At 50.1% G+C, this 24,377-nt stretch overlaps 1 protein-coding gene across 1 annotated transcript in view; it reads left to right on the top strand.

The window, feature by feature from the left end:
• Positions 1 to 24,377, top strand: part of CUX2 (cut like homeobox 2) — a 104,938-nt gene that overhangs the window by 52,962 nt on the left and 27,599 nt on the right. The window contains exons 5-10 of the mRNA XM_061140698.1: positions 10,580 to 10,714; positions 13,696 to 13,819; positions 16,182 to 16,258; positions 17,133 to 17,199; positions 18,679 to 18,727; positions 22,542 to 22,646. Of these exons, the coding sequence (XP_060996681.1) occupies positions 10,580 to 10,714; positions 13,696 to 13,819; positions 16,182 to 16,258; positions 17,133 to 17,199; positions 18,679 to 18,727; positions 22,542 to 22,646 (557 nt within the window). The remainder of the gene's footprint in view (positions 1 to 10,579; positions 10,715 to 13,695; positions 13,820 to 16,181; positions 16,259 to 17,132; positions 17,200 to 18,678; positions 18,728 to 22,541; positions 22,647 to 24,377) is intronic.

Raw genomic sequence — 24,377 nt, 5'->3', positions numbered from 1 at the left:
CGCGCTCTTTGCCAGGCACTCTACCCAGCACCAGGGCCAAAATGCTAAACAAAACACTGTCCCTGCCTGCTGGAGATTTCTGTGCAGCTCAGCCTATGGAAACTTTATTTTTATTACAATGGACATGAGTTTAAGTCCCAGCTCTGCTCCTTCCTGGCTGGGTAGCCTTTGAGTGAGTATCTCTACCTCTCTATGCCTCTGTTTTCTCCTCTGGAAATGCACACTGACCTCCTATGGGAGGATTTAGCAAGGGAAAGCGTGTGGATTCCTAAGCTGGGTGTCTAGCACAGAGTGAATGCTCAGCAGACCAGTGGCTGCTATTGCTGTTGTCCATGGTGTTACTGTCACATCACCTGCCAAGAAGGAAGACCCACTGCAGCCCCTCTGTCCGTGCTCAGGCCAGGAGACCTCGAAGCAGCGGGCACTGTCGGTGGAGGGAGAAAAGGGTGGTGGGACACCCGGCCTCCATTTGCATACAAGGGCTGGGCAACCCATCTGCTGTCAAAAATTAGGATTAAAGGATCAAAGGGAGGCTCACTGCTGCGTTGGTAGCCTGAGCCTCCCGCCCACACAGGCACCCGGAGCCGGGGCCCAGATGGGAGAAGGCTTCTGTCTCAGACTTTGGAGGGGCACATGCATACTTCTGCATATATGTGTTTCTAAACAGCCTCTCGGACAGCCTTTGCGGCTCCTGTTTCCTAAAAAAGCTCTCAGTGCCACTTTCCTTCAGATGGACACAGTGGGAGGAATGAGACCGCTTTTCCTAGATTCACCATTCTCCCCCCACAACCCCGTAGACACTTTAAAAAAAAAAAAAAAAAAACACCAACAGCATCAGCTAGTGGTAGAAGATGGAATAGAGGGTATTCTGTTCATCTCCTCCTACAGTGGCTTTGGAAAGCCTGGTGTGGGATTAAAACATTATAAATCTACTGGCAGTATTCTCTAGGGGTTTAGATCCAACGTAACCAAAATGAATTAGTCATTTTATTAAGCAGTTTATGCATAAAGAGCAAGCTGATGGCTGTAAGACAAAGGCACGCCGCTTCTCAATGATGCTCCCCCTCCCCGCCTGCCCGTCAGGACCTGCCACCTCGGATGGTTCATATTTGATCTTCCGTGTCTGCCAGCGTGCTCAATTAATCCAAAGGATTTGTAGTCAGACCCTTCTGATTTGGGGTCCCCTGTTTGGGGCTTTTTTAATTCAGGTGGAATCCAGAGCCGTTTGATTCTTGCTGCCACTGCCCTTGTCTATATATCGACATGATATGTTGCAGGAGTGAAGTGGGGGAAATAAAGTCCCGCTCACGGCTCTGGGCAGCCTCGTGTCTCCGCTGAAAGGTTTCCAGTGAAGTGCTGAGCCCGGCAGCAATCTGGGAACCCAGCCTCCAGATGAGGTGCTGTGGGGATGTTCTGTCACTTCTCCTGACACGAAGATATGAGATGTGCCGGTCCCTGGGTGGAGGGGCCACAGGTCCCTTTGGAGACCAGGGGTCAGCAGGACCCAGCGCTTTCCCAAGCAGAGTCACCCGACGTGGGGAGCAGTCATGGTGTGCCTGGCACAACATAAACTGTGAACACATTGCGTACCAGGTGTCACCTTTCTACTTCCTTCTAGATAAAGTCACAGTCAGGTGCAAAAGCACCTTAAATGCCTACAGAACCTGTGACTCTTTCCTTTTAACCATGGAAGAGCCAGCTTCAAGCTCCAGGCCTTGAGCAGGCAATGGGGGTGTAACTAGAATTAACAGCATCCTTGGTTTTTCCTTTGTATTTATTTTTATGGGTGAAAGCGCCTTGTTTATAATATAGAATTGAATTATCTATTTACAATAGTGAGATACATATTCCTTTAAAATACATTTAAGTTAAAAACATTGAATCACATAAGGACAAGTGTCAAATCGGTAATCTTCAGCAGGGGCAGGTGGATGCAGCTGAAGTCGTGACGTGAGGACACCAGCATTTGGCTCTTGGGCCACACAGGGTTCAAATCCAGCTCCACCCTTTTCAACAAGTGGCTTCCCTCTGCTGGGTTGCAGTTGTCTCATCTTGGAAGTGGGGATGATAGTGATGTCTCCTGTGGTTGTTTTGATAATTAAATGAGGTATAAATACATGCAAAGTACCTGGCATTTATCAGGGCACATTGAGGGGGGTGAAGAAATGTCAGTTCCCTGGAGCTTTTGGCTCAAGATGCTGGGTGATCATCTCATCTATTCTTTACCCCAGCTTCCTGGATTTGGGTGCCCCATCTGCTCCAGAATGAATGGTTGCTAGAGTTGTGGGGACAAAGGCCAGAAACTAGCCTGCTCTGAACCCAGTCACCACCCACCAGCACCCAGAACAGCCTAGAACACCCAGAACAGGGTGGAGAAGCGAAGCTGGTACCGAGAATTGCCCAGGCATCGCCAGCCTCTCCGAGCCCCACATCTTCATCTGTAAAATGGGTCCATTGCTGTGAGAATGAGGCTAAGTTGTGTTAGTGGGACAGTAACTTGGGGGGATTGGTCAGGACGGTCTGCCACCCTTTCTTGGTCTGATGGGGGCTGTTTCTCCTGGTGTTTCTCTCTCAGCCTCCTGCTGGCTTCCTCATTCCCCTCAGGGCTCTGCTCAGATGTCACCACCTTCACAAAGCCTTCCCTGACCTGCTACCTCAATTAACATCCTCCCTCCTGGGGAGGGGTGGAGGTGCGGGTTGGGGGTGGGGGGCGCACATCTCAGGCCAAGCTCTCCCCTGCTCCTGCTTTGTTTTCCTTCTCAACCCGCTTAGAGCCTTTGATTTACCTGTTCTTTGTCTATCTCTCCTCTCTAGACTGTCAGCCCCAGGAAGGCAGGAATTTCCTCTTACTGCTGTCTTCAGGGCTCAGAAACTTCCCTGGCACTAAGTAGATGCTCAGGAAATATCTGGCAACTGAAGAAATGGTATCTGATACATAGTAGGTGCTCAGTAAAAACAAACTGATGAATAAATAACTGAATTAGGGACTGTATTAGTTTCCTCCTGCTGCTGTAACAAATGACCTCGATTTAGATGCTTAAAACAAGTCACATTTATTGGGCACCTACTTTCACACCTTCTGTGTGAAAGGCCCAAGAAGAAAGGAGGTGGTGAGGAGTGAAAACTGAATACCCCCAGGCCCCTGTGACTATCAGATTCTCTGAGAAACCTCTTCCCAACATTTTTAAGGTTTGCTGTCATTTCTCTCTCTTTAACTTTGTAAGAGCAGCCAGTGACTTACGGTTGATGCATCAGTTCATACCAGTTGGACCAACTAAGCAGGAAGCCCTTGGATGTGCCGGTTCCCCCAGCTGAGCATTTCACTTGTGCATAACTTGGCAGAATCTTCCAGTCATCTGAATGCTAGGAATATTTTTTTCCTTCCCTAACTCAATCCCCAGCCATGTAGCTCAGGCATCCGTGGATATCTTCCCAGATAGGCATGTTGCGAAGAAATGAGTTTACCCACACACTGTAAAGTCAAGGAATTCTGTGGAGAGGAAACCAAGAGTAGAGTGTGCCTGGGGAGAGAAGTGATCACCGATGCTGTGCAGTTTCCAGAGCAGGGACCACACTCAACCCACAGCCCAGTTTTTCAGCAATGGGAGAGGTCGCATATGCCGGAGAATCAGAGGTCAGCACTCATGTCCTCTTATGAAGCGGCTTGTCTTCTGGACAGCTGGTGAAATGGGTGCACCAGAAGGGGGGTAGGTTAGACTTGAGTAAGGACTTCCTTCCGAGGAAACTTGGAGTCTGGCAACACCTTAGTCCTGCTGTCTTGCAGTTGGTATCCAGCAGCCAGTTACCATGTGTTATGGACTGAATTGTGTGCCCCTAAAAGGTACACTGAAGCCCTAACCCCTGGTGCCTGTGAGTGTGACCTTATCTGAGACTAGAGACCTTGCAGATGTGATCATGATAAGGGACGGTCCTTAGGGTGAGACCCTAATCCAGTGGGCACACGTGTGCTCAGTCGCTTCAGTCGTTGTCTGACGCTTTGCAACCCTATGGACTGTAGCCCGCCAGGCTCCTCTCTTCCTATAAGGACACCAGTCACACTGTCCTTGTAGAACGAGGAGAGAGACACAGAGAGGAGGGCCGTATGATGACAGGCAGAGACGGAAGTGACGCTACTACAGACCGAGAAACGCCCCGGATTGCCAGCAGCACCAGAAGCTAGGAGACAGCATGGAGCAGATCAGGAAAGCGTGGCTCTGCCAACCCCTTGATTTTGGACTACGGGCCTCCAGGGCACACACAGTGCCTTCATTTTCTGGGACTACCCATAAACTGGATGGTTTAAAGCGATGGAAATTTATTCTGTCAGTTTTGGAGCCCAGAAGCCCCAAATCAAGATGTTGGCAGGGTTGGTTCCTTCTGAAGGCACGCCGGGAGAATAGGCTCCAGTCCTCTCTCCTGGCTCCTGTGGTGGTCAGCCAGCCTGGGCGCCCCTTGACCCGTAGACATGTCGTTTCAGTCTCCGCCTCTGTCTTCACAGGGCCTTCCCCACGTGTCACCTCTGTGTCCTTTCTTATTGTAAAGATACCGGTCATTGGATTAGTCGGCCCTAATCCAGTTGACCTCATCTTAACTTGATTTCATCTGCAAAGACCCTGTTTCTTTCTTTTTTTTTTAATTTGGCTGCACCAGATCTCAGTTGAAGCACCTGGGATCTTCAATCTTCCTTGCGGCATGCGAACTTTTAGTTGCAGCGTGTAGGACCTAGTTCCCTGATCAGAGATCTAACCTGGGTACCCGCCACACACACACTCTAGGAGCACAAAGTCTCAGCCCCTGGACCCACCAGAGAAGTCCCAGACCTGGTTTCTAAATAAGTCACATTTGCAAGTTCTGAATGGACATGAATTTGGGGGAATGCTATTCAGCCTAGAACACCACACCGCATCAGTTCTTCCTGTCTCCTCTTTAGTCTGAGCACTTCACCCTTCCTCTCCTGCCACCGCCCTAATCCCAGTATCTCGCTGCCTGGACTGTTGCAGTAGTCTCCTGTCTGGCTCCCTCTACAGCCCATTTTTCACACAGCAACTTGGATGAGCCTTTCAAGAAGGCAAATTAGAACTTGTCACTTCCTAACGCTCTGAAGATATATTCCATCCCCATCCATATTATCTGACTGGAATTTAAGCTACACAGAGACAAGGCCATTACTGTGCCCCCCTCAGAGAGACGCTCAACTTGCTGAGTGAAGCAGGTGCATGGACTCATAGGTCCCCCTGAAGTAAGCTGTGCCCACTTCAGACTCACCACTGTGGCATAAACCAGTACCTCAGATGGGGTCCACACCCACAGACTCTGGACTCTAGCTGCAGCCTCACAGGGGAGGCACTGTGACTATCCCCATTTTACAGACCAGGCAACTGAGGTCTCTGAGAGGTGAAAGAGTAATCACTTGTTGGTTTGGGTCCTCTGGAAGCATACAGATGCCAAGATGGCATTAGATGTGCAAGAGGTTTTTTGGGGAAGATGCCTGGGAAGGATGAAGGAGAGGGAGAGGAGAAGGCCAGGAGAGTCTTCACATGGCGATGCTGGTCTGACGCCTGGGAAGGGAGGGGAGAGGAAGGAGGGTTGGTGGGAGGAATCTCACACTGCAGTGCAGATCTCAAAACAGTCTATAGCCAAGCTAACGAGAGCCCCAAAGCAGGATACACTAGTCTGCTCAGGCTGCTGTAAGAAAACACCACAAACCAGGTGACTTAAACAAGGTTTTTATTACTCACAGTTCTAGAGGCTGCAGGTCTTAAGATCAAGGTGCCAGCAGGGCTGGTTTCTGGTGAGAGCTCTTTTCCTGGCTTGCAGATGCCTTCTGCATCAGAGCAGGCTGATGCTTGGCTCTGATCCCACACTGCCACAAGGCATAAGAATTAGGGCAACACTCACTTAGAGTCTGTTAGGGGTCAGGCACTGTCCCAGAAGCTTGGCACGCTCATGCATCCCTGCACAGCCCTCTGCAGTAGATCCCGTTGTTATTCCCGTTATACTGATGGCGAAACTGAGGCTCAGTGGACCTATGTGACTTTCCCTGAGGCTGTCACAGCCAGGATTTGACCGCCAGCCTCCCAGCCTGCCCCCCCCTCGCTCCTTTATCTATGAGAGGCTGTGGGAATTTGGAGGATTCACAACATCCAAACCGCAAGTGTCAAGTTCAGCTGGGAAGCCGTTTATTAATCACCCTCCCTTAGCATCCCAGCTCCAAGGAATAGGCCCAGGGCCAAAAGCACTCACTTGGCAGGACCTTGCCTATCTGGTGACATCCGGTGCTGACTGAGCGTGTGCCTGGGGTCAGCTCATCAGACAAACTTGAAGGAGCTCAGAGAGCTCGGATGCTTTGTCCCAGGTCACCTGGCCAGCCGGCAGCAAGGCCAGGAACAGAGCCCTCAATGTCGTGCTTCTGGCCTGATGGTCCGCCAGGCCATACCTCGGGGCAGCTTGGTCCACTGCCGAGTCACCAGGCTCTCTGGTTCAGACTCCACCCCTGCCACTTCTGAGCTAATGTTCTTGAGCACATAGAATCTCCTCTCCGGGCCTTCATTTCCTTGTCTTAAATGGAAGTAGCAGCAGCTACCTTTATCGGGCCTCACCTTGGGGAAGTGATTTCCTCACGCCCACCCCGCCCCGGCCCCCCGCCATGCCTCTGTTTCCCCATCTGTAGGCTAGGAACACAAGAGCCCCACCTGACAGTGTTGTGGTGAAGATGGAATGAATTCTAATCCATATAAAGTGGTCTGGCTGTTAGGATTCAGCCACTGCCTGACTTTGGCCATCATCTGAACCTCCCCTCACTTTCTGTCTCCAATCGGGGATCCAGGAGGAAGCACAGTGTGGGGAGAAGAGGCCCAAAGGCCCCTCTTGGCCCTAGCACACCTTCACTTTCAGACTTCAGGGAAGTCACGGAACTCTACTTTTCCCCACTCTGCTCTGGGGTCGGGGTGGGGGAAGTTGGACAACGGACAGATCGTCCCTCCTTGGGTGACTTTCTAACCTGGAGCCATTCAATCCCTGAGTGGAGTTCAAAGCAGGACTGTTGGACCCTGAGTGTCCCAGACACTGACATATATGAGGCCTCACCGTGTCTGAGTCTCCATGGCGTTTTGCCACGGACCGCCGCTGGTAGAACACTGTGGGGTCAGGTGTGCTGCCCTCTCAGGGTAAGAACAGCAGCCGGCTCTGCGTCCGGCCCTCCTCTCCACCCGGCACTGTGCAAATCTCATCCTGTCATCTAGTCCTTGCAGTCCCATCGTACAGATGAGAACATAGAGGCTTCGAGAGGTTACCCAACAGTCCAAAGGTCACATGGCCAGTTTGGAGCTGGAGCTGACACCAGCAGTCCTTAAATCACACTGCCTCTCTCAATAATCATTTTCAGTTTTCCCAATAGTAACTTCTGAGAAGCAGAAACTGTTTCATGTTCCCACTTTTTAGTGGGAAAACTGAGGCTCACGACCAGCGCTGGACTTCAGGTTCTGAGAGTGTCATCACTATATTCTACCCTGTATTCTTGCCCGGAGAATCCCATGGACAGAGGAACCTGGCTGGCTACAGTCCATGGGGTCACAAAGAGTCAGACACAACTGAGCGATTAACTTTCACTTACACTTTTTTTTTCTACCCTGTATGGGCAAATAAAGGCAAAGAGACAGACCCGGGAACCCGCTGACCCCGCAGAGTGTCACTGCCCCCCCACACTCCTCTAGCCTCTCCAGGGGTCACCTGAGGTCAGCTTCCCCTGAACAGAGAGTATCGGGCAACAAAGAATGACCACAGGGCCTCCGAGCAGAACAGACCTCCATTTCTGATCCCTGGGAATGAGGTAAATGACATCCCTTCTCACCTGAGCGGCATCTTTTGGCTTGGACAGGCTCCTGGCCAGCCAGCCCCTGAGCCATGAGCTGGATCTGTTCCACCTCCTGGAACCAGAGCGAGCCCTCCATGCCCGCTCCCGAGCTGCGGCCTCCGTGTTTATCTAACCTCCCTGACCCTGGCAAGCGCTTGTCGCCTGTTTCTTCTTTTCTCAAAAACCAGGACACAATAGGAAGCGTTTCCTTGAACTTATTAAAAAATCCAGACTTGTAAATTAATTTGTCCGTGTTGTACAAAGGCAGTGCAGATGGACTCATTAGCATGCACACAACAAATAATTATAGATGAATTTTTAGCTGGCCTGCCTAATGCGCTTGCTGGGTTAATTATGTCAATGTATAATTACATCAGCCCGGGGAGACATAATGGCATACCCCGCTGAGCAGGCCCTGCCTAATGACGGGGCGTGGGGGGAGTGCTGACAGAGGAAAGACAGCAGCGGCGTTCCCGTGCACCTGCTTACCTCGACACAAACGCCCATTGTCCGAGCCTCCCACCACCTCAACAGACAGGCGGGAGGAGAGGGGGAAAATGCAGCGGGGGCCTTGTTCCAGCCCGACCTGAAGGCCCCCAAGTATAGGCTCTACCCTATACTTCCATCAGCAGATATTTATTAGGTTGGACTGTGGGTCAGGCGTCATTTACCCACAAGGGGTCCAGTGGAGCAAAGGGAGATGCGGTCCCAGCCCTGCCTCGTGTGGAGTTTGCAGTCCAGCGGGTATTCTCTAGGTGCACTTGTAAATCATTGAAAATTGGAAGTACAGCCACTGCTTTGAAAGAAAGGTGCAGACAGCTGGGAGAGCGCATACCGGAAAACCAGCTAACTGGTCAGGGAAGGCTTCCTGGAAGAACTGGCATTTGAATTGCTAAGACGAGTACGCATCAACTAGCTGAAAGGGACAGAGGAGGGCAGGGTGTTCCTGGCAGAAGCCTCCTGGCTGTACAAAGCCTCTGGGATGGGAAGGTGCATTTGAGGGACTCAGAGAAGAAGGTCAGTATTGTTGGCACTCAGAAGGGCAGGGAAAATAGCAAGAGTGTCCATGTGTTCTGAGCTGACCAAGGGCCATGCAGCATGTTGAGGACTTTGCATGAACCTTCATCACAGGCTCATGAGGCTGGTGAGGTACAGAGAGGCAGCACCACTTGCCAAGGTCACACAGCAATCCTGAAAAGCAAGTATGGATTCGATTTGGACCAGGGATGTCTGACTCCAGGGTCCACACCAGCAGAGAGTAGTGGCCAAGCAGATGCTAGTGGGAGATCCCAGAGGAGGAACCAGAAAGAGAGAGGGCTCTTGGGTGTTAGAAAAAATTGTGGAACAGACCAGCCCCCTTGGCCTGAAGCTAGGAGGCCCTGGCTTTCTTGGGGCCCCATGAACACCTACCTACATGTGGCTGTTGTTGTTGTTCAGTCAGTCAGTTGTGTCCGACCCTTTTGTGACCCCATGGTCTCTAGTGTGCCAGGCTCCACTGTCCATGGGATTTTCCAGGCAAGAATACTGGAGTGGGTTGCCACTTCCTTCTCCAAGGGATTTTCTCAACCCAGGGATTAAACCCATGTCTCCTGCCTTAACAGTCATGTTCTTTACCACTGAGCCACCAGGGAAGCCCCTTCCTACACGTGGCTACTGGGGTTGAAATATCCAGAGCACTGGGATGGGAAGTCTTTGTGGCATTAGAGAAAGAGACCCAGACTTGAGTCTCTCCTCCACTCTTCAGCAAATCGCCTGGCTTCTCTGAGCCTTAGTTTCCTCATCTGTAAAAACAAGTTAGATCTAAGTCAGCCTCCAGGGGATGCTGGGTACATCATGGGAATCAGTTCCCAGGGACTGACTTTGTAACCTGGAAGATGCTTCACCAGCCATCTGCCCCAAGTGGAGAGCTGCTGGAAGAAGAGGTGGTTGGATTCTAGATCTGAAGGAAGAGGAAGTGCTTGCTAGCTGACAGCAATTGGGACAGAATTCCGGGTGGAAAGACCTGCAGTCCTCAATTTTTTTGCTGTTGGGACATTTGAAGACATCTTATATCCAGGTTTATATTTGGTTCCCAGAAAAAAAAAATCATTTAATCAACCATAAGTGTTTACAAAAGATGGTGTGTTGGCCCAGATCTGTTGAAAAGCACCGCAAGGATTATATGTGCAAGGATGCTATTAGGGAACCTTGGGTGAAGGAAAATAGGGAGAGAGTGAGGAGAAGTGGGGAGCTGAGTGAAAGCCTAAGGAAGGAAGTCCTGGGTGAGGTCATGGGCCTGTCCTCAGAGCAGTTCCATATCCCCCAGGCAGGTCTGCCCCGATCCCCGCTGCCTTGTCGGGGAAGTTCCCTGAGAAGGGAGCACTTGGACTGATGAATTTCAGAGCATGCCTGCTGGGGTCCTTGCTAAGTGACACTCCCTCTGGTTGGAGGTGTGCAAGACGCCATTTCATGGCCACCACAGATGGCATCTAGAATCAGCAGAATGCAGTTATTATAACAATTATTGTTATTATTCCCAGCTGGGCAGGACATCCACACCCATGGGAATAGCACAGGTTCTTCAGAGCAGGTGCCTAGAGAGGCTCTGTTCCCTCGTAAAGCAGAAAGTCCACGATGCTCCCATAAGCCAGCAGAGAGATTTCAGATGGCTCCAATAGATGGTTCCTCCCACATAAGCTCCCTGACCCACAGAGCTTCCCCTACCACTGTCCTCCTTTCTCTGTGCAGACCCTGTGCCTGTGTTTGAGGTGGCACGCAGCCCAGACGACAGACTGCAGCCCCCCAGCTTCGACCCCAGTGGGCCCCTGCGGCGAGAGCTCCACGCTTCGTGGAAGAGACACCCTGAGCTCGTCGGCACCAAAGGTACACAGATAAGGCCCTCACAGAATGTCCATAATAAGCAAGTGGGCTGTGAATCTTTGGCAGCCAAACTCTGCCACCCCTGTGAAGGGGAAGAGGGGCAGGGAACTCAACTTTTATCATTTTAGAAGTGGGATGGGTTAAGGTACACTTTTGCTGAAACAGGCTGACCCCAAATTTCAGAGGCTTAATGTATTTGAAGGGAGGAGAACTTTCAGGGGATGGTCCACAGTCATTCAGGGACCCAGACAGTGGTCGTCAACACTCAACATCCACAGTCACAGTGCATGTTTGACGTCTGGTCAAGAGGCAGAGAAATAATGTGGAGGATCACACTGAGATTTGTAGGGTCCAGTCCTGAGAGTGGCCAACATCGCCTTGGCCACATCCCATTGGCCAAAGCTCAGTCACGTGGCCACACTCTGCTGCAAAGGGGGCTGGGAAATGTAGTCTGTGCCCAGGAGGAGAGGGAAACAGGGTGTAGGAACACAACACTGTCTCAGCTCCAAATGAGACAAGTATTATAGTCTTTAGGTGTACATATGTTGTGATAAAATGTTTAAAAGCAAGAGAACGATGAACAAAATTTCAGCATGTGATGACCTCTGGAAGGTAATGTGTAAGGTACGAAGTCACCATAGGGAGAGCAAATAGCAGGTGAAAGCATTGGTAACCATCCCAGTCTTGGATATTCATTGACCTGCATGCCAGGCTCTGTGGTAGGCACTAGGGACCCAGCCGGGAATAAAACAGAAAAAAATCTCTGCCCTCATCATGGTAACCTTCTAGAGGGAGGAACTGATTGTCAACAAATAAATTAGTAAAGTATATAGTATGTCAGTTGGTGAAAAGTCTTTGGGAAAAAAATTAAGCAGAGAATTGGGGAAGAGTCGGGTTAAAGGCTTCTTGTCTTCAGAATGAATGAATAGGGTTTACCTCAGGTCTGTAAGTTTTTTCTGAAAAAGGCTAGAAAGTAGTCATCTTTGATGTTGCAGGTCATGCAGTTTGTCACAACTACGTAACGCTGGGTGAAAGCAGCCATAGATAATATGTGAATTATCACATATTAATTTGGGGGTATGGCTTTATTCTAGTAAAACTTTATTGACAAAACAGGTAACGAGCCAGATTTGGCATGTAGTGAAGACAAAATGAGCTGAGGCCTGTCAAACGGAAGCATGACACAAAGTCACTTTTCAGGAAACAACCACTTTCACACTCCCCCATTTCTCAACATCCTCTCTTCTCCCCTCTCCCCGACATTGCATGGTGAGCACCTGCTGTAAGCCTGGCCCCAAGCAGGGTCTTCTGGGGAATGCTTAACAGTGACTAAAATAACAGCATTTTGCCAGCTCTGGTCCTGCACCTGGAATACCCTTCCAACTACCCAGACAAGCCCAGGCAGTTCTTCAGCTCCTGCTCATATGTATGCCTCTTTGAAGCCTCTGAGGTTCCCCAGCAAAGCTGTCACCGCTTCCTCTGAGGTTTGAACTTCCTTCTCTAAGAATAATATTAATAGTAGTTGTGGAAATTGCCTCTTGAGAGCATTTGCTCCATGCGGTGTGCTTTTCACAAAGCAGCTCACTGTCTCCTGGTATCAATCTTCTGAGGTGTCACTGGCCCCATTTTACAGATGGGGAAACTTGAGTCACAGAAGCAGCAGGTAGCCAAGTAGGGAATCGGAACAAAAATTTTTGACCTTGGCCCCGGGCTGTGTTTCTTCTTGAGGACCCTTATTATCTGCGTCATGATGGTCAAACCTTGCTTTTCTGTTCACTGCTGTGGCCTCAGCATCTGGAACATTACCAGATCATGTGTGCACATGTGTTAATGTGTGTCTTATGAGCTGACCGCTCTGTCAGCCTCTCAGGGGACTCACTCTACAAACCGCCCAGCTCTACACTCACCCTCCTGTGCCAGACTCACAGTAGAAACTTTATAACCAGGACAGAATTTAACTTTAGAGTCACGTGGACCCATGGTTGGGAGACCAAATTTTGGAACTCTTGAGCCACTCACCCTGGATAGCTGGCCCCTGGGCATCTCCCTCTCTGTGAACTTAGCGCCAAAGGCACACACTGGTCTCCAAATGAGCCCCCATGGGCGTTCGCAAAGATGGACCTGCAGGTGAGGGGTAGTGACTGAACATCTGAGTGTGTGCCATCAATCATGGGGAAGGGAAAACAGCGTGGCAGGTCCTCAGTAGGTTAAATCTGGAGTTACCCTATGACCGCACCATTCCACTCCTAGGGATATACCCTAAAAAAACTGAAAACAAGTGCTCAGGCAAAACTTGTACACAAATGTTTATAGCAGCACTGTTCACAGTAGCCAAATGATAGAAATAATCTAAATGCCCATCAGTGGACGAATGGAAAAAAAACAAAATATGATATATCCATAAAATGGAATATTATCCAGCCGTAAAAAAGGAATGAAGCACTGACACATGGTCCAACTTGAACGAACCTCGAAGACATGTTAAGTGAAAGAATCAAATCGCAAAAGGACATATGTTATGATTCCAGTGATGGGAGATATCCCAAAATACACAAATCCATAGCAACAGAAAGCAGAACAATTGTCAGCCGGGGAAGGGAGTGGGGAGTGTCTGCTTGATGGGGACAAGTTTCATTTTGGGGTGATGACAGTGTCCTGGAATTACTGATAATGATTGCACAGTATTTTGACTATACTACGTATCACTAAATGGTGTATTTTAAAATTGTTAAAATGGTGAATTTTATGTGTATTTTACCATGATGGGCACACGATGGGAGTCTGACTCTCTTATGCAGGTGTTCGCCAAGGCTGCAACTCAGCCAGTCATGGTGACAGCAGGTCTGACGGCTGCGCTGTCTCCAGTGCTGAGTTTGGGAAATTGATTCTCCTCCCAGAACCATTGATCGATCTCGTTTGCAGAAAGCGGCTCTGGTTGTCACGCCGCTCTCAGCAATGGGCAATTTTCCCTCTTCTTCCTTCAGAGCAGAGAGAGGGGACGTCACCAGCCGGGCCCACGCTGACTGAGGCGAGCCGCCTCCCAGGCATTCCCAGCAAAGCCCTCCTGACAGAAACTTTGCTGCAGAGAAATGAGGCAGAGAAACAAAAGTGAGTTGGGAAGGATGGGCGGGCCCCTGCTGCCCCACCTGTCTGGGTGAGGGGGCCTGGAAAGTCACCCCTGCCAGGGCCCATGGGGAATCCAGATGCAGTTTGAAGATGGAGATGCCAGCCTGGGTTCACACCACATGTCAGCAGCTCAGTGACCGCCCTGGGCCGGTCACACCACCTCACTGAGCCGCAGTGTCCCCATCTGAAAAATGGGGCTAATGGTGGTATGTTAGTCATAGTTCCCCAGAGAAACAGAACCAGTAGGATTTTTTTTTTTTTAATTAAGAGTTGCATTTCCAGGACCTAACTCACATGATTGAGGCTGGCAAGTCTGAATTGGTAGAGCTGGCCAGCAGGCTAGAAACTGTCCGTAGAAGTCAGTGCTGGCTGCCATCTTGAGATGAACTTTCTTCCTCAGTTTTGTTCTTAAGACTGTCAACAGCAACAACAAAAAAAAAATTAAAAAATTTTTAGAAGGGAGATTTCCCTGGCAGTCCAGTGGTTAAGACTCTGAGCTTCCATTGCATGGGCACAGGTTTGATCCTTGGTTGGGGAACTAAGATCCCACATGCTGTGCAGCATGCCAAAATTTTTTTAATTAAAAAAAAAAAAATTTTTAAGACCTTCAACTGATTAGATGACGCCCACCCTGTTATTGCAAATAGTTTCCTTTACTTAACATCAACTGATTGTAGATGTTAACCCCATCTACAGAATCCCTTCACAGCAATACTTGTATCAGTGTGTGTTTGCATAACTGGGTACTATAGCCCAGCCAAATAGATGTATAACACTGACTGTCACAGGCCGTATCAACTCTTAGTCTGCCCTGAGAATGAATGAAATGAAATGGTGCCTCTGCATGCTTAGCTCAGTGCTCACACGGCACATGTCAGTAAGTATTTGCCTTTACAGTTAGTGCAGTGTTGATAAAATATGCATTCTTAAGGCCTTTCTAAGACAGTTTCATGATGATCATTCCATTTATCTTTTCTGTTATTCACTTATTTTTTTTTATCCCACATATTTATGGAGCCACCTACTGTGTGCCAGGCACTGTTCTAGGGAACAGCAGTGAACAAAATGGACAAAACTCCCTGCTTTCCTGGAGTTTACTTTCTTATAAGGAAGACACAAATAAAAAAGATAAATAAGTAGTGTACTAGATGATAAAGGCTGTGACAACAGATAAAACAGAAGAGGGAGCAGAAGAGACGGGCTGAAGTTTTCAACAGAGTGTTAGAGGAAGTCTCACTGGGAAGGTGTTCTTGTTCAGTCGTGTCCAACTTTTTGCAACCCTATGGACCGCAGCACACCAGGCTTCTCTGTCTTTCACTATCTTGCAGAATTTGCTCAAATTCACATTCATTGATTTGGCAGTGCTGTCCAACCATCTCACCCTCTGTTGCCCCCTTCTCCTCCTGCCCACAGTCTTTCCCAGCATCAGGGTCTTTTCCAATGAATCGGCTATCACATCAGGTGGCAAAAGTATTGGAGCTTCAGCTTCAACATCAGTCCTTCTGATGAATATTCAGGGTTGATTTCCTATAGAATAGAGTGAGCAAAGCCCTAAGGAGTTGAGGGAGTCTTGCAGGCATATGGGGCAAGGAACAGTCAGTGCAAAGGTCCTGAGGCAGGAACATGCCTGATGTGTTTGAATGGCAAGGAGTGGAGAGGGCAGGATAAGATCAGGGTAAACAAGGCTCCTTCCCTGGGGTCACTGAGCCAGAATAAGGTAAGGCTCAGGCTTTGCGTAAACCCTCCCCCAGTGCAGTGAGAGAGGTCCTCTTTCTCTGCTGAGATGCTTGCCTCACACCTGAGTTAGGCCACAGGGGGCTGGCAGGGCTTCCCAAACTCCTGCCACAGAAAGTGAAAAAAATCACCTCTCCAGGGGACAATAATAGTAAACAGTGGTATTTGGGGAATTCTGGGGCCTGGGCACCACGCTGAACATGCCTCATAATACCCACTGAGGCAGACTCCATCACAAACCCCATTTTTATTATTTATTTATTTATTTTTGGCCATGTTGGACATTCATCGCTTTGCACCAGCTTTCTCTAGTTACAGTGAGCGGGGGCTACTCTTCATGGTGGTGCTCGGGCTTCTCACTGCAACAAACCCCATTTTATAGATGAGGAAACTGAGGGCCAGAGAGGCAGAGTCACTGGAAGCTTAACTGGGCATCAGCTCTAACGGAGACCACACTGTCAGCAAAAGAGCAGGGCAGCCAAGCGCCTGCGTGTCATGTCTGCTGCTAAGTCACTTGACTCATTAAAAAGACCCAGGTGCAGGTTACAGGGAGTGGGTGAGGGTACAGGAAGCCAGGCGGGGCTGGTCCCCACGCCAGGTGTTTTCACAGGGGCCTTCAAGAAGTACAGATCACTTTGGCAGCCAGACTGGGGGAAGCCGAGGAGAAGATCAAGGTCCTACATTCAGGTATGTATGTGGCACGTGTCCCCTGCCCACACAGCTCCCCGGCCAGTCAGTCCAGGAGGTCCAGTGGGAGGAGGAGGGGGCAGTGACACTAAGAAGACTCAGAGGGCAAGAAAGGTGGTCGGGAAGGGAGAGGAAAGACCTGCATTGCCCCATGGGGATTGGAGCTCCAATGCCAGGGGTCATGCTACTGTGGAGAGAGGGTTTGAGATAGAATTAAATCAGGGGCGGCAAATGCAGTGCCCACTGGAGCTCGACAAGCACCCAAGCCGGCTGGATCAGAGAGTGCAGTAGGGAAGAGGGGAGGGGTCTGGGTCAAACTGGAGAATCCAGGCCTCATCTAAAGAGGCTGCCGCTGCTGAGCCTCAGTCAGGCGCTGCCCAGTACGGCCAGTCCCTTCCACTCTCCTCAAGAAATCAGAAATCTGGAGTTCTGTGAGAAATCCTTATTTATCATGCATGTACCTATTGACTTTGTTGTTTGTCCTTGTCCCCCTCACTTCCAGGCAGGACCTCAGGGAGGGTGAGCTCATGGAAGGATGGCCCCACCTAGGTCCTGGAGTGACCTCAATGTGTTAGGGGCTCATACCCCGGGTTCTGGCACTGACCACCCCCTCCACTGACCTGGGTCCCCAGAGCTTCATGGACTCCCAGAGAATCATGTCATCTGCCCTCCCCACCCCGGCCACTCCACAGCCCTCCCACCCGCTTGAAGCCCTTCTAGGAGCAGGAAACTCACTCACTGTTGCCAGTTCCGAGAGGAAAATCTTTGCTCACTACCCCAAGCCTCATTCTGCCTTCTGGGCTCTGCAGAAGGGGAGAGAGTCCCCCCTCCCTGGGGGCGGAGGACCTCACCCTGGCGCTCTAATCTTTCTCAGCGTTAAAGGCCACGCAGACAGAGCTGTTGGAACTGCGGCGGAAGTACGACGAGGAGGCGGCGTCCAAGTAAGTGGCCGCCTTGCCGAGGGGTGCCTCCTCCCTCTGAGCCTCCCAGACGTGCCTCCCCTCTCTGACTCTCCTCCCTCTGACTCTGCCGGGGGCACTTGTTTCACACCCTGTGCTCCACACTCACACAGGCCCACAGCTGTTCACCAGTCACTCGTGGGGCCGTCCACGCAGCACAGACTCTAAAGGACACATTCTGGGTTGCTGGCTCAGCCCACTCGACTGCTCAGAGGCTCCTTGCCCCATCCTCCTGGGGCTGTCCCCACTCCCCAGCTTCACAATCCAACCCCCAGGGCCAAGTGTCATCTTCAGTTATTCTGGACTCAACGTTTCTTCGGGCTCTAAGACATCACTTAATCCTCAAACACAAATAGTTAGCACCTACTGTTTACCCACTGCTATGCTGGGTCCTTGGAGGAAACATCAGACCGTGGCCCTGTCCTCAGTCAAGGAGAAGAGACAGACACTAGCGGAGGTACAGGAATAAATTCTTCCATGCGCAGACACTGCTGAGCACTTACTGTATGCCTGACACTGCTGGGGGCACATAGTAAATGCTATGAAGGGAAAAACCGGGAGAGCAGCAAGAGAGAATGACAGGGAGAGGTGGGTCCTGCTATCCAGGGCAGTCAGGGAGGACTTCCCGGAAGAGGTGACCTTCAGAGTGAGGCCTCAAAAACGAGAAGGCAATGGCCACATGAAGAAAGCTGGGAAAGGTACTCTGGGCAGTGGGAACAGCTTGTGCAAAAGAAGGCCTTGAAGCAGAACATGCATGCAGCACAAGTGTGACTTTTAGTCACCACATGTTCCCCACAGACCACTCCCTACCCCTCATTAGACAGAGGGGCAACCGAGGTGGATAAGGCCTGTCCTGATCCTCTAGGCCCTGCCAACCCAGAGCTGTGGGGAGGCAGCAAAATCAATGAGGGGAGTTGAGGGAGGCCTCCTAGGAGAACACTGCAGCTGGGCTTACAGCCCAGGACCTGGGGACTTCCCTGGTGGTCCAGCGGTTAAGACTTCGCCTCTCAGTGCAGAGTTGTGGGTTCAATCCCTGGTCAGGGAGCTAAGATTCCACATGGTCCACAGTCAAAAAACAACAACACAAAACAGAAGAGCATTGTAACAAATTCAACAAAGACTTTAAAAACGGTCCACATCAAAAAAAAAGTCTTAAACAGAAATAAAGCTCAAGCCCTGTCCTCTTGAGGAAGGCCTCAACAGAACTAAAGGCTGGAGGTGTAGTTCGGTGGACCCCCGATTGGGGGTGAGGGGTCAGGCTGCCTAGAAGGGGCCCAGTGCTAAGGCCCCATTTTCATTTCCCCGCAGCCTGACCTCTTCAGTAGGAAGGATGGAAGGCAGCCTCCTCACAGCCTCCATCGCAAGACCGTTGGGTTGGCAGGGGCTGGGGAGTTTCAGGAAGGGCAGGGACCCTGGTGCCTGCCAGAATCCCTTCCTCAGGGCCTCATCTTTCTGTCTCAGGGCAGATGAAGTCGGCCTGATCATGACCAACCTGGAGAAAGCTAATCAGGTGAGGAGATGTTTGCGGGGGCTTACTGACCCAGGGTGGTGGGAATCTCGGGCTGGATGGAGGGGAGGGAGCTGAGTGCAGTCAGTATTCATTGAACTACATGCCATGCTGAACGCTGGGGCTAGGAGATGTCAGAGGGACCTGGCCCCTGAGTTCCCGGACAGACAGAATGCTCAGAAATAGAGTGATGCAGGTAGCAGTCGTTGAGGAAGGGACACCTGGCCCAGACTCAGGACAGGGAAGACGTCCCAGGGAAAGGGTCATTGAGCTGAGACCTGATGAGTAACTGGAGCCTGCAGAGGGATGCATTCCAAGCACAGGATGGCCCTGGTAAAGGCCAAGAAGCAGCCTGCAGAGCACAACAAGTGCCCTTCCCCATGAGAGAAAGGCAGAGCAGGGACCAGGGGTCCAGGCCCGCCCCCAGGCTAAGCTGGGACATGGGTCTCTCCCAACCAGACTGAGTGAGGAGCCACGTTCCACAGAGCCTGGGGCAGTGACGAGGGACAGGCCGGGGGCTGCTTCCCTCCCTCTGTCCCCACCTGGGGGTCTCCGCCAGCCTCCGCACTCAATCACCAGCCGAGCGCTGGGTGGACCCCAGCCTTCCCTGGGACTCCCGCATCCTCATCCCAGCCCAGGTCCCTGTAAGTCCTTCAGCCTCTCTGAGTCTCAGTTTTCGCACTTATAAATGGGGTTCCCGCATCCTGCCTCCCTCTGGCTTCAGATGTGTTGCCATCTGTGGGGCAGAGTTGGGCGGGACTTTGAAAGGAGGTAGGACGCGGCCGTGAGGGTTCAGTCTGGAGTCCTGCGGGCCCACCACACCTCTTCCCCAGTGCCCTGCGACGCCAGCAGCCCGGGCCGTGGCCGGGAGGGGTCAGCAGTGCGACAGGGCAGGCAGTCATCTCCCTGGGGGTGGTGGAGGGAGGCCTCCTAGGAGGGCCTTTTGAGGTGGGTTCTAAAGCCCAGGCGCTGCCCTCCCGAGGAATGGAAGAGGGCACAGCAGAGGCAAAGGTCCGGATGTGGGGCTGTGGGGGCCCAAGGACCGGGTGCTCCCTCCTAGAGGAAAGTTGGGAAAGAATAACATTTTTTGGGTTCATTTTTTAAGTAGGTAATCCATTTACGTAGTTCAAAACTGAAAAAGCTCCATAAGGGCATAGTCGGGAAACTCCTTCTCCCCTCCCTCAACTCGCCCCCAGCCCCCCTCCCCTCCGCAGCCTCAGTTACCGTGTCCGGGATCTCCTCCCAGAGAGGCATCCACAAGCCCATGAATATCTGCTCTTACCCCTTTTTAAACAGAAACAGTAGTTACCAAGTGCACCCTTCTGAACCTTGCCTTTTCTGTGTATGGATCTTAGAGCTCTTTTCGGATCCGTGTGTAAGGCAGGTCCTTCATTTTCACAGCTGTGTCAACGTTACCGTCATCAACTAACCCAGGGGAAGGCAAACTGCCCGTAAAGGACCTGAGAGTATATTTTCAGCCTTGCAAGTCGCTGTCAAAACTGTTCAAAACTTTGCCACGGTAGAGTGACAGCATAGACAATATGGAAGTGAATGGGCGTGACTGTGTTCCAATAAAGCTTTATTTACATAAACAGGCAGCAGGCTGCATTTTGCTGACCTCTGATCTAACTCATACCCTTTTGGTGGTATTTCCAGTATTTTAACCATCATCCTTAATACTGCAGGGAATAACCTTGTACAGATATCGTTTCATACATACCCAAGCCACTACACAGGGCAAGTTCCTAGAAGTGGAACTGTTGGGTGAAAGAGCCTGGTGCTTATAATTTGGCAGATGTGGCCAGACTGCCTTCCATGGGTTGTACCAGTTTACACCCCCTTCCGCAAGATGAGAGGGCCTGTTTTCTCATAGTCTCACCAGCACCATGTGGTATCAAACTTTTGGATTTCTGCCAAACAGGCTTAAGAAGAGAGATCTTAGGGTAGTCTGAATAGGAAGCATTTTTGATAATGTTTCTTTTTTCTGAGTATAAAACAAAATCTGCTGATTATAAAGTATTGAGAAAAAAAGGACATGTCACCATATTAGTCTTTAATATCTGTATTTATTAATACTATCTTAAATATGAGCAAGAGGATTCTGGAGCAGGTTATTATTACTTGCATAGTAAAAACGATGCCAGTTTTCCCCAGCCTTTCCCCTGGGGTGAAGAGCCGAGAACCAGATATCCTGCATGTAACGGGGTTTGTGCTGTAGGTGAGGAACACCCCCAAATATGAATCCGGGTGGTTGTATAGGAGAGGGACCTTCTGAGAAAGGGAGAGAAATCTGCTCTCAAGTTATCTTGATGAACAGAAGGGGGAGGATCCTGGATTTCTAGCATTTGGAATGTAAATACTTCTCTCCAGGGAAAGATGAGACTGGTAACTTTAAATTCATCTTTACAACCCGGAGGATGTCTTCATGGTCTGGATCTCGTGCCCCCTTGAAATGTCAACAGGCATCTCCCAGGAGGTGGATCTTTGGAGTTCTCACTAGCTGATCAGTCATGTATTGATATTTACAAGGCTTGTCTTTTAGCCCAGACCTCAGGTCTCAGTCCCACATACTCAGAAAGCCCTAACTGTGTGGAAACATACAAATGTTTTCTCTACGACCCCACACACACCCAAATCCTTTCCCCTAACAAAGCTGACTCCTAACTCGAACTGTTTTTGAAACAAGGCAGGATACCATAAACAAACAAATCATTTTAAAGATAAATCAACAAAACGTGTGCATAAATGTGTGTGAGTCTCTGTGCACATATAGTGGGCACAACATACTGATTGCTGCGATCAGTGTATAAGTTAAGCTTAACCACTTGACCTGCATCACCAGCTTGGGGTCAAAACACAGCTGCAGCTCTTTTCATTTTAATAACAGTTCAAGATTCCATCCACCCTATTGTTGTTAGTAAAGGAATCCAGTTACTGACATATTTGTATGGGTCAGGCATCAAGGTGGGATACCTAATGAACTGTATTTTACCACATCACTTACGTGCAGAACAGACTTACGAAGTAGTTGCGCATATCATCCCCATTTTGCAGACAGGGAAACTGAGCCCAGGGATATGAAATTTCTTACCCAAGGTCACACAACCAGAAAGAGACAAAGTACAGATGTCTTTCCAGGCCCCAAGTCCACATTGTTAACTTTTGAAAGCCTCCTTCCAGGCTTTTTTCTTATAAATTTTTGAAGAGTTAAGATTCAGTTTGGGCTGATTCATGTCAATGTATGACAAAAACCACTACAATATAAAAAAAATTAAAAAAAAAAATTCAGTTTGGTCAGCTGTGGCATTCTGATTTTAGATATATTTCAATGCTCCTCTACAGTAGTTGTATTTCATGGCCTCCATTTCACAAACGGAAAACTGAGACCCAGAGAGGGGAAGTAACCTGCCCAGGGACCTGCAACAGCTTGTGGGCTTTGGAGCCAACCTCTGCAGACAACCTATGGCACAGGAGCTGGGGACAGGGGACAGGCCTTTTGACTAGCCAAGCCTGAAGTTTACTTGGCAGACAGAAGTGGCCTGGGAACATGCGAAAACTTGCCAGACTCATCAGGACAGCACCTTCCTTCCTTCCCTAGTGGAGTGGGAACGTTCTAGCTCCTCCTGGAGTCCCAAACACGCCAGGGGAAGCCAGTGCCAACTCAGGGGCCCAGGACTCAGAAAGTAGGACCCCAGGTCCTCAGACCTGCCTTCCAGCTGCTGTCTGAGACAGTGCAGGGGAGCAGAGGGGGGCCAGGTTGGGATCCAGTGTGGCCCCCCTCACCTCTTAACCATACCTGCCCCATTTCCCTCCCCAGCGAGCCGAGGCTGCCCAACGGGAGGTGGAAAGTCTTCGGGAACAACTCGCCTCCGTCAACAGCTCCATCCGCCTGGCCTGCTGCTCTCCTCAGGGACCCAGTGGGGTAAGGATGGTGACAGAGCCAGAGGGAAAAGTTGGGAAAGGCCATATTTGTGGTTTTGAATATGTGGGTGACATTTTGTGGGTGGACGGTGTGCATCTTCATGAAATTGTGCACATGAATGAGTCTGGGTCTTTTTGTACATACAGTGGGCATAACATCTTTATTACCAAAAAGTCAATGTGTAGTTAAATATAATTGTCAGTGCCATGACGTGCTTCGCCTGCTGAGGGTCAAACACAGCCACAGCTCTTTTTACTTTTCAAGCTCAAGCTTCCTATGGCTTGAGTCCATATACTTTGGAGTTTAGTCAGGTCAGAGAGGATCATTCTTATGCTAGAGGCCCAGCGGCAGCAGGGTAGGAGGTTGGGTTTGGGCGGTAGAGCGGCAGTGCAGTTTTGATGGCTGCCACCAGGTGTCGCTGTTGACCCCCCGGTCTTGACCAGCTTGATGGATGTGTGGGGCCACACACCAAGATCTGAGGTGGACACTCATAGGGTGATTCTGCCGAGGTCTCCCAACCAGCCACGTGTTACAAAGAATCAGGCTATAGTCATCAACCCTGAGATTCCTTTGTTAAGCCAGTTAGGGCATCTTTATCATTCCTTTGGTTGGTGCCCCTTTAAGGTCCTGGGGACATTTCCTGCCAAGGGATTTTAATCAGCACCACCCCAGCCTACGCTTCTGTCATATAATAAGAGTCTTCATTGTTCCTCTCCCAGAAAGCCTGACTTCATTGTGTAAATTGGTCCTCCTCCTTTCCAGATTCCTGCTTATCAAGGAATGAGATCCATGTTGTTGTTGCTCTTCAGTCACCAAATTGTGTCCGACTCTTTGTGGCCCCATGGACTGCAGCCCCCCAGACTTCCCTGTCCCTCACCATCTCCCAGAGTTTGCCCAGGTTCATGTCCACAGGATCGGTGATGCCATCCAACCATCTCATCCTCTGTCGTCCCCTTCTCCTGCCCTCCAATCTTTCCCAGCATCAGGGACTTTTCCAATGAGCTGGCTCTTCACATCAGGTGGCCAGAGTATTGGAGCTTCAGCTTCAATCCTTCCAATGAGTATTCAGGGTTGATTTCCTTTAGGATGACTGGTTCTTGCAGTCCCAGGAACTCTTGAGAGTCTTCTCCAGCACCACATTTCAAAAGCATCAATTCTTTGGCATTCAGCCTTCTTTTATGGTCCAGCTCATGTGATTCATGATTGCTTCCGTAATAACAGGTCTGCTCCAAGGTGATTTGCAGTCTCCATCCATGAACCTGAAGAGGCCACAGAATTTTCATTTCACCTGACACCCTGTTACACAGACCTGTGTGTCTGTATCTTTCTATTTAAGTATTTGAATGAGTCTCTCTGAACGTGTGTCACCGTGTATGTGTGTGTGTGTCTGTGACCTCTGGGCAAATTACTGTATCCTTAATCTAACTGTGCCTAGTTTCTTCATCCGTACAAATAAGATCTGCCTTATAGGGTTATTAAGAGGATTACATGGCGTTTGGTTTATAATCTATGCTCAGTGAACATTTAATGCGATATTATTAGTAGTGTGTTTGGGGTATGTCCAGGGTGTTTTTGCCCATGTGAGCACGTGGTGTCTGAGCGCATACATGTCTCTGTGTGTGATGATGACGTGTCTCCTGTATATCTCTGTGTGTGTGCTTGTCCACATGAGCACCCCGCCGGTACATGTGACTGTGTGCTGTGTCCTTAGGGGTGTCCACCTGTCCCCAT

This window comes from Dama dama, chromosome 5 (assembly GCF_033118175.1).
Source record: "Dama dama isolate Ldn47 chromosome 5, ASM3311817v1, whole genome shotgun sequence".
Taxonomy (NCBI): Eukaryota; Metazoa; Chordata; class Mammalia; order Artiodactyla; family Cervidae; genus Dama; species Dama dama.
This window is presented reverse-complemented; position numbering and strand designations above follow the sequence as displayed.